General features: G+C 42.3%; 1 protein-coding gene across 1 annotated transcript; it reads left to right on the forward strand.

Annotated features, from left to right (window-relative positions):
- Window positions 1-288: 288 nt before the first annotated feature.
- Window positions 289-17,243, forward strand: hsf4 (heat shock transcription factor 4; the record flags this gene model as incomplete). Its single annotated transcript, XM_080003120.1, has 12 exons — window positions 289-414; window positions 1,682-1,790; window positions 2,128-2,255; window positions 3,646-3,774; window positions 7,325-7,396; window positions 8,276-8,343; window positions 11,456-11,555; window positions 12,805-12,926; window positions 13,366-13,620; window positions 14,287-14,404; window positions 15,549-15,614; window positions 17,184-17,243. The coding sequence occupies 12 exons, from the start codon at window positions 289-291 to the stop codon at window positions 17,241-17,243; spliced, it is 1,353 nt and encodes a 450-aa protein (XP_079859246.1).
- Window positions 17,244-18,950: the final 1,707 nt, after the last annotated feature.

Here is an 18,950-nt window from a genome sequence, read left to right on the forward strand (position 1 = left end):
CACAAACAGAGGAGATTGAGAGGTTGATTCAGAAGTGATATAAAGAGGGTGGACGTCAAGAAACAGAACCAATAAGAGACCAACTCCGGACTCAACAGAGAGACGGGCAAAGGATTTTATTATTGACAAGGGAGTTTGTCGAACATGGACTACTAGTCTTGGACCCTTTACACCCACACACACTCACATTCACACACTCACACACCTACACACACATATTCTCAATCCTCACGGACGTATCGTTGGTTCCCCGACGTGGCCCATCTCGGGAAGTAGAGCGGCCGAGTCATGCAGGAGTCTCCGGGCGCCATGGGGGTGGACGGGAACTACGCCAGCAACGTGCCCGCCTTCCTCACCAAGCTGTGGACCCTGGTGGAGGACCCAGACACCAACCACCTCATCTGTTGGAGTGCCGTGAGTCGTGTTATATTTCATTATTTATTATTTTCATTTTTTTTATTTGTTTATTGGTTTGTTTATTTATTTATTTATTTGTTGGTTTCTTTTATTTTCCCCAGATCATTTCATCAATAAAATACTTCTAATACTTTTAATATCAATACAGCTTCAACTTTCCCAATATCCCCCGAATAACATTGTTCATCCATTGAAAACATTTGGTTGTAACACTGATCTCTGTTTATCGGTCGCAAAATGACAATACTCCTGCTGCACTTTACTCTCAATATAATATTGAATGAACAAATTCAACATTAGGATGGAACTGGAGAATATGTTATTACGTTTAGGAGGGAATAAGACAATAAATCCAGCTGTGCATCGGTGAGCTAGATCGCACAAGCCAGTAAAGCCAACTAAAACCCAAGCATTGCCATCGGCAAGACATAAAACTGTTTTGTCTTGAAGTAAATATGACAAGCTGCTTGTTAGTTGTTCTCAGCTGAACCCATTCATTTCTGAACAATCTTTGTACATATTTAAAGAAAGCTGCTGCACTGATATGGCCGATGCATACACATGAATACAGTTGAGCCCTGTATCCTAACAACTCAAATGAATTGAATACTTAAAAAAAAGAAAACATTAAACCTTATTGTATTAAATGAAATGAACTAATTATTGTTTTTGAAATGAAAATTAAAAAAACAATACTCGCATATAGATCTTTTTTGTGTTACATTTATTTTATTGATTTTGTCCATTACAGAAATATCGACCTGTTTTTCAATTCCCCACCTTACACATTAAACTCCCCCCCTGCCTCTATTTCTCTATTTTCCTCTTTCTTCTCTTACTCTTATCACACTGTCAGCTGTCATTTGCCAGATTTTTTTTTGGATGTTTTTTATATTTTATCTCAACCTTCACAATCTTTAAAGGTGAAAAATAGGTGGAAATAGTTTGTAAAGGTAAAATGGTCATGTTGCGAAGTTATACAGTACATTTCATATAGAATTTGAGTTAGGGTCCTTTTCATTTTGTCAGATTGTAAGATGTTCAGAGAGTAACGCTACCAATGGATCTTAAATGTAAAAGCTCTGGTAGTTTTTAAACTAAGCCTTATTTTTCTACCATTGGGGGTCAACCTGATTGACAGGTTTTCCTTTAAATAGAAAAATAGTAATAAAACATGGAACGAGTACTAAAACCGGAGCCATTGCAAGATACAAGTCATTTCACTGTTTGCTGACGATGCGTTTTTTTGGCCATTTCCATTTAGACTGGAACGAGTTTCCACGTGTTCGACCAAGGACGCTTTGCCAAGGAGGTTCTGCCCAAGTACTTCAAACACAACAACATGGCGAGCTTCGTTCGACAGCTCAACATGTGTAAGTGATGATATGATTCCTCCTTTTCTAACCCCATTTGCCTTTTCTTCATCTGCACTTCTGGTTTCCATCCCCCCAAAAAAACGGCTGAACAGGGCTGCCCCGTCTTTCTTACATATCATTCTCACATATCATCTGAGATGGATTTGATGAGAGTGCTTCGTCTTGGTTCAGTCATCATAACTAAATAATCACGTTAATGAATGCATTAATGAAGCCTCTTCTTCTAAATCTGTTTTTCCAACGGACCCGGGAAATAGAAACCTACTCATCCTGCTGTCCATTCCCGTCTGAATGTCCTATCTGTCCCCTGGCTGGTGAATAACTGCCTTTTCAGACGGTTTCCGTAAGGTGGTCAACATCGAGCAGAGCGGCCTGGTGAAACCCGAGAGGGACGACACAGAGTTCCAGCATCTGTACTTTCTCCAGGGACACGAACACCTGCTGGAGCACATCAAGAGGAAGGTGGGACCACGCACCGTCCACGCGCATACACGCACCCACCCACCCAAACGATGAACAGTGAAGGTACATTGAGCCAAGAAACAACACAATCAAATGTGGAGAACATACTGTATACAGATTGGTGGGGGGTAGGGTTAGGGAGTTTCTGTGTCGTTTTAGCCTCATGAGGTCATGCTGTGGGTCCAGATTAGAAGGAGAGTCACTGGTGGTACTTCCACACTGTGGAGAAGCCTCATTCCAAAGCATAAGGTCAGCACATTGGTTGGCCGTTTTAATAAGAATCCTTCATCTTTGATTGTGTGGTAGATTTTATGATCGGTGGCCGGAGGCTCAGTGGTTAGCTCCGTTGCCTCACAGCAAGAAGGTTCTGTGTTTGATTGCATGTTCTCCCCATGATTACGTGTGTTTCCTCCTGATTCTTCCCATCCCTAAAGACTTGCATGTTAGGGTTAGACATCCTACTGAAGCCCTTGACCAAGGCGTTGGCTCTACAACCGGAGATGGTCCCCGGCACCGTGCTATGGCTGCCCACTGCTCCTAGACAGCAAGGATGGTTCAAATATAGAGGGACAATTTCCCCACGGGTATCAATAAAGTCCTTCTTCTTTGATTTCAATGGAGAATGTTAACAAGGGAACAAAGCTACACATTAATTCACGAGGACGTTAGGCTATGTCCAGACGTAGATGCAATTTTAAGGCAATGTGGATGGAAGAAAAGCGTAGAATCTGATCTTGTAATTTTCCGATTTGGGCCATATTTATATTCTGACCAAATCAGAATGAGATCTGAATCCCTCTCTTGTTCTCGTCTTTCCCCCTAAAGATGCAGGCAATATTCCTTGCTGTGGATAAAAAATTTGGACTGTGGTACATTTTGCTGTCTACAGAGCTCATTTCTCGTTAATTTGTGGGTTGCTTCAAGAGGTGAACCAACAGTCTCCTGCTATTAGGTATAAGTCACTTTTAAATAATCATCCCTAAGACAATTGGGCATGCAAAGTTTTTTATCCTTTCAAGGACAAAGAAAATAAAAACAAAAAACAATATTAAGTAATGAATTAAAAGTAAAGGGTCTACAGACTCTTATAGACTTTTATAGGCTACCAATTCAATAGTGCAGATTCTTGATAAATCTGTATCAGTAGAACCACATGAATTAATCCTGGGAAAGTGTACCACAAAGTCAGATGGATATGAAACCTTATTATTAAGGATCTCGCGACTAACAGCACTTACCAAGTAATAAGAAACTAGATGTACGGACGTACCCAAGGCAAACACTTGGTTGGAGTCAGCACTTAATGTTCATACTTCATTGTATAGAAAAGAGAGACGCCACCTATCTGTGAGTGGAATAAATCTGTCTGTTTGTGTACGTGTGTGTCCAGGTGTCCATAGTGAAGAGCGAGGAGACCAAAGTTCGCCAGGAGGACCTCAGCAAGCTGCTGTACGAAGTCCAGCTGCTCAGGACGCAGCAGGACAACATGGAATGTCAGATGCAAGACATGAAACAGTCAGTAAAGCAGAGACTTTGCGTGTCTGGGTGTGAGAGAGAGATAGTTCAATAGAGGATTTCAACTTCTTTGTGTTTAAAGGTGCAATAGACAAATTTTCAACTTTCCCCCCTAGCGTTCCCAATACTATGCCGTTTTATTGTAGTAGCATTGTAGTATTATTGTAGAATTAATAAATATGCAGGTTGTGTTACTTACTGATCCAGTAGAAAGAATGCCAACTGAAAGTTGGTTAGGAACGCCCTCAAATCTCGGACCTCTCCATCGAGTGAACGCTCGTCCGAGGTTCACTCTTGTTTTACCTCTGTTTCTATCACGCTCCCGCTTGCCTTCGTTGCCTCTTCTGTCAACGAGGTTCTTTTTCCCTTGCCAGGTAGGGTTTCCACTGCCACTTCAGCCGCCAATCTCCGCTACTGGTTGGGAAATGCCGTAAATCCATCCTTCATTTTCCCGGGAGTTTGTACCCGGTGGCAGTCCGTATTGCATAGTGATATCCAGGCTTATAGGGAACCAATCTAAAGCCATTACACTGTGCAATCAACAATAACTTTATAATGATGTCTATTGCCCCTTTGAGATAAGACTTTAAGCGTCAAGTGGGGGATCCCCTCGTATTGCTGCTCATTTTGCTGTTGAAACAGGACAAAGCTGTTCAAAACACTGTAATTTAGTCCCATTTAACACTCTCAGGGGCAAATTCACAAAGAAATGGATTGCGGCTGCTAATAGCACCATGAATTGCGTAGCAATTGCACCCGCTATCTGCTCTGTTTATGTGTCCGATTCACAAAAGATACTGCACTAATAATATGCCAGCACAAATAGCCCATAAAGTTTGGCTTCTGAGTGAAATTTGTGCTTGCTTTGTTTCTCGCAATGATCCATGTGGCAAAGGAAATAATCATCAGACGGGGAGTGGGGGGGGTCTCCATTGGAAAGTCATTACGCATTAACGCCGTTGATCTACACTCTCCTGTTTGATGAATTAGTAGTCTTAAATAAAAAGGAGTATTACATTTTTTTTATAAAAAAAAGCTGTAAAATTGTAAGGAAAAACTCTGAGGGGCTCTGCCTGTGCTGTGCCAAATCCTGACGGGGAAATTTGAAAATAATGCAAATTGTGCGGTGGGGGTTGGGGTGTTGGGGGTGCAGAGGGAAACTCCATTACACTGAGACCTGCAATGCGCAACGGGTCTCGTGCACTGGGTCTCCGCGCAACAGGGTGGGGAACCTATGTTTTACTTAGTATTTTTAGGTTTATGTGCAGTGACATACATATAAAACATAAATAGTATGAGTGAATCTATAATATATATATATATATATATATATATATATATATATATATATATATATACACACACACACACACACACATCTATGATCTATATTTTTACTTGAGAAATTCTAGTTCTCACTAAATCTTAAAATATTACAATGTAGAAATGATGACGGTTCATTTGATATATTTTGCTCGACTGGGTTCTGGGCCGCCTTCTTTTGGAGTGCATTTTGAAGACCACGGACTACTACCCATTCCACTACCTACAGATGCCATGACATCATAATTAATTTATGATAACAATAATAATAATAATAATAATAATAATAATAATAATAATAATAATAATAATAATAATAATAATAATGTCAAAATATAATTTATAGATCACTGGAAGTCTGGGCTTGATGCCCCTCATAAATGCGGTTCACGAGCATCAGCTCTCTGAAGACGATCACACAGCGGAGCTTTTTTTGTCTTTTTTTTGTTCTCACGCAGTTACCACCAGGTCTCGGCAGACGGTGATAGCGTCACTAACTGCGTGTGGCTATTAGCGCTGGTGTTTGTGAAATGCATGCTATTTGCAATGAGGCTCATTGGCATAAAAAGGGGCAAATTTTGCACCAATAATTAAATACCTAATTTAAATAGGTGCTAATAGCACCGGCACACCAAGACGCTATTTGTGTGGCAGCGCAGTTAAGGGTGCATTTCACCATTTGGGGTGCTTTGTGAATTAGATGCTTGCTTTTTATGTTAATGCTACCGGTTTAGCCGCCGCAAAAGCCAGGCAATGGCTTTGTGAATTCACCCCTCAGTGAATTCCCGCTCAGCAAACCCTCTCTCGCTCCCCTGAAATTGCTTTCAGGGTTAGGGTTAGGGTTAGGGTCAACTAAACCCTAGTGCTAATTTTCGGGAACAATATAATGTTGAGATCACAGATTTTGAAGATGCTGTGTGTTTAGTCATTTCATTAATCAGATATAACATTATGCTCTGCAATAAAATGGTTGCAGAGCATATCTTGCGGGGTCAGACAACCCGCAGGCACCGCAAACTTCCACAAACTTACGGGCCAGTCTCTTTAAACCACCTGCATTACTGTCTGTGTTGCTGTGCTCCCTCCACCTCAACTGTATCCATAAGCCTATATCCGTGGCGATGACCAATAGAGCCCATACACCAAACTCAAACAATGCATTATAAATACAAGTAATTTTTAAGTAAATGAGAGTCCATCAGAACTGGTATTAGGGTTGGAAATTATTACGTTTGGGTATAAGGTTAGAGATGGTTAAATTTAGGTATAGGATTAGAGATGGTTAAGTTTAGGTATAAGGTTAGAGATGGTTAAGTTTAGGTATAGGATTAGAGATGCTTAAGTTTAGGTATAAGGTTAAAGATGGTTAAGTTTAGGTATAGGATTAGAGATGCTTAAGTTTAGGTATAGGGTTAAAGATGGTTAAGTTTAGGTATAGGATTAGAGATGCTTAAGTTTAGGTATAAGGTTAAAGATGGTTAAGTTTAGGTATAGGATTAGAGATGCTTAAGTTTAGGTATAGGGTTAGCGTTGTGGTTAGGGTTAGAGTGAGTGAGTATCTCACAATTTACACCTTATTCAGAGAGTGGAATTTGCTTCTCTAATGTTGTTTAGAGGATGGGCACCCCTTTCCCCCTAACCCTAATTCTAAGCCGCTTAGTACCCAGTTTGAAAACAAATGACCTGAAAGACCATAGCTGGGAACTGTCGTTAAACCAGGTGGGAGAACAACGTTTCACTTGGTCGCGGTTCTCCCTGGTAAGTTGGTACGAATCCCACAGCGGGTAACATAACTGTTTCTCTAGAGGCCATTGTCGCTGAAAATAGCTGCTTTGTCCCCATTGTATGGCCCTTCTGCTTTGTGCTGCGGCATTGTTCCTCATGTGGGGAGAATGTTCACCTGCTCACCTGACCCACACGCACACACACACACACACACACACACACACACACACACACACATACACATACACATACACACACACACACATGAATAACCAACAAAAGCCTTCGGACTGATAACCAATATGTGTTTTGTGTTTGTGGATGTGTGTATATGCAGAGGAATCAAGCTTTTCAAAACTTTCCAGGGAGAGCTACTTGATTTCTTGACCATATGGCCCAGCCAAACCGCTGATCATCACCCCATAAAAAAATGAGTTATCCTTCCAAGCTCACCCTCTTTTTCTTCCCTGTTCACTTCCTCTCCTTCTCCTCATCTCTGCAGGCAGAACGAGGTGCTCTGGAGAGAGGTGGTCTCACTCAGGCAGAACCACACACAGCAACAGAAAGTCATGAATAAGGTCAGTTTGTGTGCCATGGAAGAATCTCTACCACATGGTGGGCCATCATGTAAACGCAACACTAACGCAACACTAACCCCTAACCCTAACCGCAACGAGTCATCGAAGAGAGGCTAAAATGTGGTGTCTGATGCCACTCATGATCTGAGCTCAAATTCAACTTCGTTCTGATAAAGATTTCCAGACGCATTGTACACACATCACCCCTGACCATTTTCCTGATGATAGTGCTCATCTTTAGATCTTTGGAAATTCTCACATTAAATTAAGATAGACATACAGTATATCCAGTCATATAAGGCAGGCTGATGTTGACCAAATGAAATATCACAATATTGTTCAACGATTACCTCGATATTGATCATTTGATCAATTGATATTTTCGGGATGACTATTGGCGCTTTCATAAAATATTCACACACAAGAAATATAAGTTATATGAATATTATAACCATGCGGGTTGAGGCGTTGATAAGAACAGTCGATGGAGTTCAAAAAACTTCATGACCGTACTGTAATGCAGCCTTGAAGACGACATTTAACTATTTTGCGATGTTACGACCAACAAAATACCCAGACAATGGCCAGTCTTATATCACAATAACGAGCTTGTAAGTACTTTTGAGGACCTACAAAAATGTCGCAAAGTCACATCTAAAGGGACTTTCATTCACGTTTCCATAAGCGGTAATATCCCATTCCGGATCTTCGTGGGATGCATTTGGGTCGTTGAATTTTTATTTTTTTTACTGTTTTTTAATTGAATGAAAGGCTGAATGATCGTGAGGAAGATATAGAAGGATGATGAGGAGGAGGAGGTGGGTGCTGATTCATGCTATGCTGTATTTCTACCCCCCCCCCTCCCCCTCTCTCCGCCAGCTGATTCAGTTCCTGTTCAGCCAGATGCAACCCAACGCGCCCAGCTCTGTGGGCCTAAAGAGAAAGCTGTGAGTCGTCACAGACACACACACACAAACACACACACACACACACACACACACACACACACACACACACACACACACACACATACACACACACACACACACACATACACACACACACACACACACACATGACACAGGAACAAACCAACAAAAGTGAGACAAACAGGGCCCAGGTGGGACAGAGGGAAGGGCTGGCTCAGCTCACATACTGAACAATCCAAAATGCTATGAATGGGGATTGTGTGCTGAGTCAGTCAGATGCATGCACACACACACACACACACACACACACACACACACACACACACACACACACACACACACACACACACACACACACACACACACACACACACACACACACACACACAAGGTGAAGGCAGTGTGGGGAGCATGACCCAGCTCCAGCCTGTAGGCCTATGTGTAAAATGCTGGTTCAGCACATGGCGTGTGAACAAACCCGGCATGAGAAAAAAAGGCCAGGCCTGCCCCAACACACAACTTTCTGTAGTGGAGTGGAAAGAAATTATGTCAGTGACGCGAGAACCACAAAATAACTTTTTTTTTTTTCTAATTTGGAAACCGTGGCAAAATAACACTTAATGTAAAACAAGAATAACCCTCACGGTAGCAATGCTATGCTAATATGGAGGCCTTCTTCAATGCCGTTATTGCTCTGATTTTTGATTTTTAAATCTCTGCGTTTTTCAGGTTAAAAGTACTTGAAAAACGGCAACGGCGGTTGATGGTTCTCGTTAGAACTGGGTCCTTTCATACATCTTGTGGTTCGAGTTTGATCAATGTCGATGCATGTTTGGAGCAGATATTAGTGAAAGACTCTCCATGCTTCGTCTCTCGGAACTCATTCGCATCCAGCCACTCAGTACACAAACCCAGACTTGAGCCTTGAGCCGATGCCGCGTTAAAGGGAAACTTGGAAAACTGTGACTTGTGCTGCGTTTTACAAAACCTGAAAAACTATAAACTGTCACAGTTTGCACCGCGGGAAGTTCTAAGAATCTTTGCAGGAACCGACCCTTTCTTTTGTGTCCGCACTGCATCATCCAGGAACGATCGTAATTGTTAAAACACCGTTCTTAAGGGACATTTTAACTGAACAACAGAAGAGGAGCATTCAGTGACATGCACGGTAATTGGTCCACGCTGATCGAACCCATCAGCATGAGAAATACTAATTTTTCAGGCTTAAACTATTTGAAAAGGAACAAGTACAGAAGTTATGAACTCGGTACGTCTTGTTAGAACCGGTATGTCACAAACATCTCGTGGTTCAACTTTAATACAAATCGAGCCACAAATGGAGCATACATTAGTGAAAAACCGACCAGATTTGACCCGATTCACTGACGTGGTCTAAGTCATCGAACGCCAAAGTATCTGCAACAGGGCTAAAACGAACTGGAACACAACAATGACAGAAGTTACGATACCTGTTGTTTGAACCGGTATGTCACATTGGTATGAAACATCTGGTGATTTATGTTCCGTCGAAATCGATCCACATACGGATCACCGGACGGTTGTCCGGTTGGCGTGTCGGTCCGACACGCCAACGGTTGAAAACTAGTGGAACGAGATGAGATTTAGAATAAGACGCTTTGTGACATGATCAGACTATTTACTATAAATGTGCAGGTTCTGATTCAGAACGAACATTGACACCGTGTCCAGTGTGCGGTGTAGACTCCGTCGCTCTGTAGTGGTTAGAGATTACAAACTAGACGTTTAGATGTATATTTATGTACCTTCTTACCTGGTAGATGTCTGTGGATCTGTTGGATTGATGTTTTATCTCTTTGGTCCCCATTACTTTGCTGGATTCATGAAAAAACACGAGAAAAAACATAATCCACAGAAAGCAGTGACCATGCCGAGTCGAGTCCACTCGACTGTGTGAGTAAGTGATACGTTCAAGATCCAGCGAGGCGTCGAAAAAATAGAAGGCGTGATATGGTAATGACTCACAGAAATACCACAACATTTCATGTATTTCATGGAAACGTAACTTATTGAAAATTTAATCCAAGGAAAGAACTCACCACTTAAATTACATTAATTCGATTACATTTGTAAACCTCCGTGAAATACGTCACTTAAACATGTGACATGAGCAGCCAATCGTACAGAGCGGAGATACAACCATGTGACACAGAAAGCCAATCGTACAGCAGGAGCGCCGTGGCTTCCTCCGCTCGGCAGCATGCAGCTGGGATGAAGCCCAGCAAACCAATTTGAACTCGAACTCGAACTCCTCCCAACCCAAGCCCAGCGCAGCCCCCATCCCCGTAAAAGGAGAGCGATTAAAGAAAGAATCCGCAGTAGGAGAGAGTCCCTCGGTCCGCTCCAAACGTCTCCACATAATCACAGAGCGCAGATTCGGGAATCTCTGAACCTCTGAAAAGAGTTATGTTGCATTTCACTGTAGCACATTTCCAAATACTGCAAGATTTTAATTAAATGAATTGTTAATTTTCTTGTCATTTTTCAGGGTAAGAGTGTCTGGTAAACCTAACATGACTAAGCTGGACCCTTTGTATTGCTGCCCGCAGCTATATTTATTCAGTTATTATTATTCATTCAACATTTTTTTTACCCACAGTACCCTATGTACTAATTTCTTGCAAATTACTAATTCAATTATCTTTTAATTTTTTTTTATTTTTTCATGTTCCCCTTTAAATACTCTATTTATACATTGACAAAAAGCTTTCTTGAACCATTCCACCATTCCATTCCATCGCCTAACTGTTTATTTGGACGTTGTGAATATATATTACATATATAATAGCTGGGGACAGTTATTGAATAATTTAAATAATAAGTCATAATGTAATAGGGATTAAAACATTTTTTTTAAGAAATTTGTAAGAAATTACTTGGTCATTTTTAAGAAATTATAAAGAATTTTACTCGCAACCAAAAATGTCACCAATTGGAATAATAAGCATGAGATGTTACTGTAAGCGGGAGGCTACACAAACCACTCCATACTGTTACAGTTCATCTCATCTACTAAATAAAAGAAAGAATTAGAGTTAATAGATGCCTATTTAGGGCTTGAAATGATCACAATGTTCTCCTCACCCTCCAGGCCCCTGATGCTGGATGATGGTTCTCCCAGCCCTCCTGCATCCAAGTTCAGCCACAGTCACCCCATGGAGACCCTCCATGAGCCCTTCTACATCCAGTCGGTAAGACATTCCATAACATACATTGAATTACATTAGATACAGTATACATTAGTTCAAGTGGAAATCCATAACATTGTCTGTATTGGATGGAGGAGCACGCTCGTACATATACATCAATGGCTGTTTCCAGTCAAATAAATATTTTTATCACAAAAATCTCACGGATTCCCACTTACTGTAAGGTGCAGTGTGTGGAATTTACGGAAAGGACTTGACAGAAATGATATTCATAAGTTTGTTTTAATTTGTGTATAATCCCATGAAAATAAGGATCGTTGTGTTTTTGTTACCTCAGAATAAGCCATTTTTATCTAGATAGGGAGTGGTTACGCTTCACGGGGGCCGCCATGTTGCACTGCTATGTCTACTACAGCAGCCCAGAACGGACAAACCAAACACTGGCTCTGGAGAGGGACCTCCATATTTTTTGCGAGTTTGCGAGGCCGCCATGTTGCACCGCCATGGGGGAGTTGGTTGCGCTCTGCAACCTCACCCCTCGACGCCACTAAATTCGACACACCTTCAAAGTCAAGCAGTGGAGGGAGACCTTTCTTGATCTAAAAGAAAAGACCACTGTATGGCACCTGCTGGAGGGCCGGGATTCCCTTCTCAGAGATAGAAGTTGTAATTCATTCATAAACATTTCGGCGTGTCCAGCAGCAGGTGCTGCCTTGGATTACATGTTTTGGGGACCAATAACCTGGAGCAAAGGGGTGTCCGATTTATTATCTGTACTCAACTCATTTAGTTTGTATTGTTTTGTATAATTTATCAGTTGTGGAGTGATAAATTGATCGGTCTATAGATTCCAAAGACAACAGTATTGATGTAAACTCGATGTAAACTCGGAAAATCGTGCTGCGTTTCAGAGAACCCGGAAAACTGTAGTACCTAACGTGATTAAACTGGACCCTGTGGATTGCTGCCTGCAGCTATATTTATTATTATTATTATTATTATTATTATTATTATTATTATTATTATTATTATTATTATTATTATTATTATTATTATTATCTTGTTATTTCGATTATTGTTTTGCATTGTCTTATTTAGAAATAGTGTTGTTCCCTACACTGTGTTTTTTTTTATAATTCCATACGACAATGGTTTAAATAATTATATTATAGTTACAGTTTCCTCATAATCCATGTGGAGGGAGAGATTTACTGTAAAGGTAGAAGGTGATTCAGAGCTAAAAAAGAATAAAATATACATATATATATATCAGAATCTTCTTCCTCCTCAGCCATCCAGTGAGAGTGCTTCCTGCTCTGCCAGCGGGATGACCGGAGGTCCCATCATTTCGGACGTCACCGACATGTCCCAGCCCGGCAGCATGGCCCTGCAAATGCAGACTGAGGAGGCCAGGTGAGCGCTTCTGAGATATTCTCTGGCTAGATTAGACCAGATCAGATCAGATCAGATTAGTTTAGATTAGATCAAATCGGGTTGAACTGGATTGGATTCGATGAGATTAGATTCGATACAATTAGATGGGATTATATTAGATTAGATGAGATTAGAATGGATTAGATTAGATTAGATAAAATTAGATTGGATTGGATTAGATTAGATCAGATTAGATTAGATTAGATTAGATTAGATTAGATTGGATTAGATTTGAAAAGATTAGGCCAAATATACACAAATAGCCGGATTTACGACACTCAAGAGTGTTATTCCAGTGTATCCCACTAGAGGTCGCCAGTGGACCGGATTTGTCCCCAATTGGCTCAGTGTGACCCAGTGCATCTCGTCCCGGCAGGTCATTGACAGCTGATTTGGGGAGTGTTGTGTCCCTCCACAGGGAGAAGTGCATGATGCTCATCAAGGAGGAGCCAGTGAGCCCGGGCGTCAGAGGCGGAGGAGGAGCAGGGGGGAGCAGAGCGGCGGGAGCTGGGGCGGGGCCAGGGGGGGAGACAGTGGCGCTCCCCTCTTCCTGCGAGGTCTGCTCCTCGGAGCCCCCCGTCCTCCCCGTGGCGATGGTCCAGTCCGTCCTGGAGGGGAGGGGCTCCGTGGTCGCCCTGGGAGAGAGGCGGGGCAAGAGGGCTGCGCTGGACAGGTGTGTGTCTGTATGTGTGGCTGTGTGTGCGTGTGTGTAAACCTGGATGAATGACTCCATCAAAAACAACACCTCCTTTGGGAGTGGGGAGTACACCGTCATATAGCTGCTGCGCTTCCCTTCAGCGCGTTGCGGGATGATGACGACACGGTATGGGGTGGCCGTAGCTGCGGAGGTAGAGTGGTCATCTGGCAACTGGAGGGAGGGTTGTTCCATCCCCAGCTCCTCCTCGCTAACTTGCAGAGGTATCCTTGAGCAAGGCACCTAACCCCTTAGAGCTGGGTGTGAATGTTAGGCATGTAAGGGAGGAATCCATTTACATAGAAGCTATTACTGTCTTGCCCTTTCAATGCATTTCGCCCTCACAATGCATTGTGGATAGGCCTACCAGCCTAGTGCGGAAAGATTGCACATCACAATATTTCTAGTATCTAGATCTAGTATGTTATCCTGGCACCTTTTGCACACGATTAGATGCATACTATGGTTTTAGACATTAAGACACTGAGAATGCTCATGTACTAATTTGGCGTGCTACATCGTATTCTGGTATGCCATTTGGGACGTGGCAATCGTACGTTGTCAATCTAGAACCTGTGGGTGTGCGTGTGTGTGTGTGTGTGTCTGTGTCTGTGTGTGTGTGTGTCTGTGTGTGTGTGTGTGTAGGGTGGAGGTGTCGGACGCAGTGGAGAACGTGGACATGAGCCTGGAAGACCTGCAGCAGCTTCTGCTGAGGAGCCACCAGCAAGGCACCGTAGAGCCGGGGAGCACCGCTGTGATGGACGTCAGTATACGCACGTGTACACACGCACACGCACACACACACACACACACACACACACACACACACACACACACACACACACACACACACACACACACACACACACACACACACACACACACACACACACACACACACACACACACACACACACACACACACACAGACACACACATTTCTCTTCAACCTGGTGTAGTGACAATTTGTCTGCCATTTTTGAAATACAGTATACTCGCGCTTCCCAACCTTTTCAGACTTACTACTACTACTTACTACTAGCCCACTTGAAAATCTTGTGGGAAAAAAAAGTGTTCACTGCCCACATCTCCCACGTATATTATAACAATCATATGCATTCTCATACATACAGTGCAGTAGTGGTAAAACAAAAACAGAGGTGGGTTAAAAATAACCGTATATATCTATGGAACCTTCGCGTAACGTTTGTAACGTAGAACTAACAATAACAGGAGCACATGAATATTTACTCACCTAATGAGAGGGCTGATGTTGCATGGCAGACACCAAATGCTTGATGTCTAGTTTAAGGGACGACAGTCTCAGGCGAAGACCTGGCTCAACATTCAATTTATTCCTGTATTGTCTTCAATGCCACGAGCACCGTCGGGTGAGACATCAGAAATCGCACAGCTCTGTTGGACAGACCAGGATTTGAGTGCTCAGCGGCACATACATGACGTTTCGATGACTTTCTTCTCGCCCTGATATTTCTTGAGTTTATTATCGAAAAATTCAAGCGGCTTGGACATGTCCTGTTGGTGTTTTGTCTCGAGGTGACGGTGCAGTTTACATGGCTTCAGAGCTTTGATTGATAAAATCTCGGAACACACCACGCGCAGCGGTAACGGTTCGTCTTCCGTGCCTGTACAAAAAATCCCAATGATAATATATATATATATATATATATACTATACTAGAAAAAATACCAGGAAATGATTTTTTGAAAATAATATATATATATTTTTTTTTTCAATAAATCAATGTGTTTTGCCCATGACTTAGTGGCCCACTTGCAATACCCTCGCCCACGGCCCATAGGTTGGGAATCGCTGCTACACCTTGCACTGAATTGAATTTCTTTGCTTTATTGTCTTCCTTTTCTCTGGTCTTTTCCTACCACCAGCCTTTCAGCTTAAGCCTGCCTTTGACTGAGTGGAGCTTCACCGAAATGGAGTCCAACCTCAAATCAGTGAGTCCCTACCATCAATGTTAAGATCGATAGATCGATAGATAGACATAAGCTTCTAATAGCTAAAATCGTATTATAAGGATCTAGGTCTCTCTATCCATTTGTAAGCCTCTCCCTGATTTATCAAACTTCCTTTCATTTTGAAAGTTCTTTAGGGTGATGATACCAACAGCATTAAAGAGTCCTATATGAAACAAGATGATTCCGTATGAACCATGGTGCCATGACAGTATCCATGAAGCATTTTGCAGCTCTGTACAAGATACAAGACACAATAACAATAAACAACAATTAACAATATAGCAGACACCACGGAGGGGCTTGTGACGTTTCCCCGCTGTGGGAAACATCAAATCCTGTACTCCCATCATGTCTTTACCCTCTGCCGAGTCTCTGGCTCGGGAGCCTCCATCTAAAGCCCTGGATGGTATGAAATTCCCGGGCAGAGTTTGGGGTTTGGGTATTTGAGGGGGAGCGATGTGCTCTTCTTGCCATCCGGGATAAAAGCTCTGTTCCTCCAAGTGCACCAATCTCCGTAGAGTTCCACGTGGATTTGAATGGTACTTGTGTTTCTCAGAGAGTTGTTGTCTTAGTAGGGGGACGCGCCAATAGGAGTTTGTTCACTTGATGTTTCTTTTGACATACGGAGGTCACAGCTGATTTCTCCACAATTTGCAAATGGGCCATTTCAGTGTGGTCATTGCTTTCTTTAATGGAGCATGTGGTATTTAAAGTGGTTGTCCATCAAGTCGTCTCTGTTGCGTGGGTGGATTACACAATAAGTCGCATAATTCCTTTAGAAACTGCAGCAAAACCTTTTTTTTCCCCAACATTGCTCCCCCTCTTCGCTCTAAGATGAGACTGGTCAATGATTTTCGGAGGGTTTCTTGGTCACTTGAGGTGGTGGAGCTGGTTTGTCATCCCAGGGTGCTGCTCTTTTTTTGTAAATGTTGGCTGCTTTTCACCCCTCGCAACAATGTTACAGAGAATATAGAGGATCACAGGGATAACGCAAATATGTTTGGTGGCTGTTTCTTAGAAAGCGCCAGCGATCAAATTTTTTTTAAACACAATAAACGTACGCACCATCACTTCAGCAAATTAGAACATGAATGAATGACACATGGCATTTCCTTGACTAAATAATGAACAATCAGGAAACAACAGCTTTCTTTGGGGAAAAAAAATGGAATTCTTTGCTACAGTAAACTGTGGTTTAGGCTTTGGCTCAAGGGCCTTTATAGAAGTTCATTTTTGCATTTCAATGTAGACGGGGATACAGGTAAACCCTTTGTACACGTGTGAGGCCCAAGTAGCCCAAGTGTAATACATAGATACATTATTCGGGACTTCTCTAGATTGGGTTACAATGAGGTCTGACTCAGTCTTTGAACATGGTTCTAATGGAAGTCATGGACGAAGCTTCATGGAACTGTGTGTGTGTGTGTGTGTGTGTGTGTGTGTGTGTGTGTGTGTGTGTGTGTGTGTGTGTGTGTGTGTGTGTGTGTGTGTGTGTGTGTGTGTGTGTGTGTGTGTGTGTGTGTGTGCGCGCGCGTGTTTTCCTTGAAGTACATGTTCCAGAACCAGGAAGCTGAAGCCTACTCCACCACTGGCTGTGAGGAGCAGTGATGGGAACATTCACAAGCCACACCACAGACTGACCAAGTAGGTCCAAATCCCTCGGCCCTCACCTGCCTTAAAAGTCAGCTACAAAATGGTTCATACTTGTCCCCAAATATTAAATGATTTACGTATGCACGATTGAAGAGGTAAGGGAAGGTGTTTAGCCTGCGATCCCACAGGGGGTAACTCGGTGTAAAAGTATTTCGTTGGCGATGGTCACATGGAATTACTTCTGCCTAAATTAGGGTGCCGAGAGATAATGTCAATGCAGTTGCTTTTGCGTATATAGGATATACAATTAATTTGCTGTCTGAGAAACGACAAAGATTTCCAAAAATAGTCTCCGTTGCAGTTGTTATTAATTTATTTACATTTTTTGGAGTGTACACAGCATCAAGCCCAGAGAGTTAAGAGGGAATAAACGGGTGAACTTGGTCTCAACCCTATCTGTCTATCTGGAACCCTATCGCCTCACCGTCAGGTGGCATCCCATGCCAAGAAATATTTTGGTTGATTGGAAGTTAAGCATCTAGATTTCAGCATTTATTTTCTCAACTTGGATGTGTCCACATTCTAAGAAAGTTGCACAACCTCATTTCCTCTTGTTTTCTCCCCAGGACTGAGAGAAGCTGCCATTCCCAACAGATATTGTCCTTGAGTTGAAGTCCATGGCCCTGGCATGTTTTTTTTGTTTTTTTCTTTTTCTTTTTCAATTCACGGCAAAATCCCGCCTTCAGAACAAGACGACGGAGTCGTGAAAAGCCTAATGCAATCTTCCATTTTGCGTGTGCACCTCAGAAATATATTTTTCTTTTAATGGCCGCTGTGGGGACCGACAGCTTACAGCTCTGTGGGCAGGCCCACTGTCTGTATGTGGAACCACGTTGCCAGAAAGAATATCTTCTTTCTGGTTCTATGATCCATTTTCTAAAAACCCCCGAGACGTTCTCCTGGCTGAGCATTCAACAAGGCAATGTTCGGAACCCCCTGGATTTTCTTTGCCAGAAAAATGTGGATCTAATGGAACGGCGCTAATAAGGCCCTTACAACGATCGCCAGCGCTGGACCCTGGATGTGATGACGGACCGAAAAATCCACCAGTAGAACCGTTACATACCTGTTCTCATTTGGAGATCTGGCGGATGGGAAAAGGAAAGAGAAGAAAGAAAGGAAAGACCTTCCAGGGCCCTGGGTACAGTTTGTAAGCACTTTAGTCCTTGTGTGAGAGAGTGTTTTTGCTCGTGGAGGTGACATTTGGAGGTGAATATTTTTTTATTTATGACCTTATTCTCATGGTAAAAGATACTATATTTGTATTGAGTATTCCGAAAAGAGCCAACTTAGAAAATAATCAGTTACACATGTTTCAAATATTTAACAACAAAAGAGCGTTTGAGTGTATCTTGCAAGTTACGTGCATCATTTTAAAGTCTGTGGATATATATCGAGAGAGATAAAGGGCTCCTCAAAGTTCTTCCTACACCTGAAATCCTTTTTGAATGTGACTAGATAGATGAGAGACTTGGACAAACATCTGTTCGGAAGCCTTTTAATGAAAGGTTTATCAGGGTTGACCGTTTGAAACGACATCCATTTTCCAAAGTATCTTTGCACTCGCCGAGCATCAAGACAATCGTTTCCTCTCGTCTTCTTCAATGTGATTGATTAAAAAGGATCGGAAGGATTTTTCTCATTTGACAGAACCGTTGAGGT

Source organism: Zeus faber (assembly GCF_960531495.2).
Source record: "Zeus faber genome assembly, chromosome: 6".
Lineage (NCBI taxonomy): Eukaryota > Metazoa > Chordata > Actinopteri > Zeiformes > Zeidae > Zeus > Zeus faber.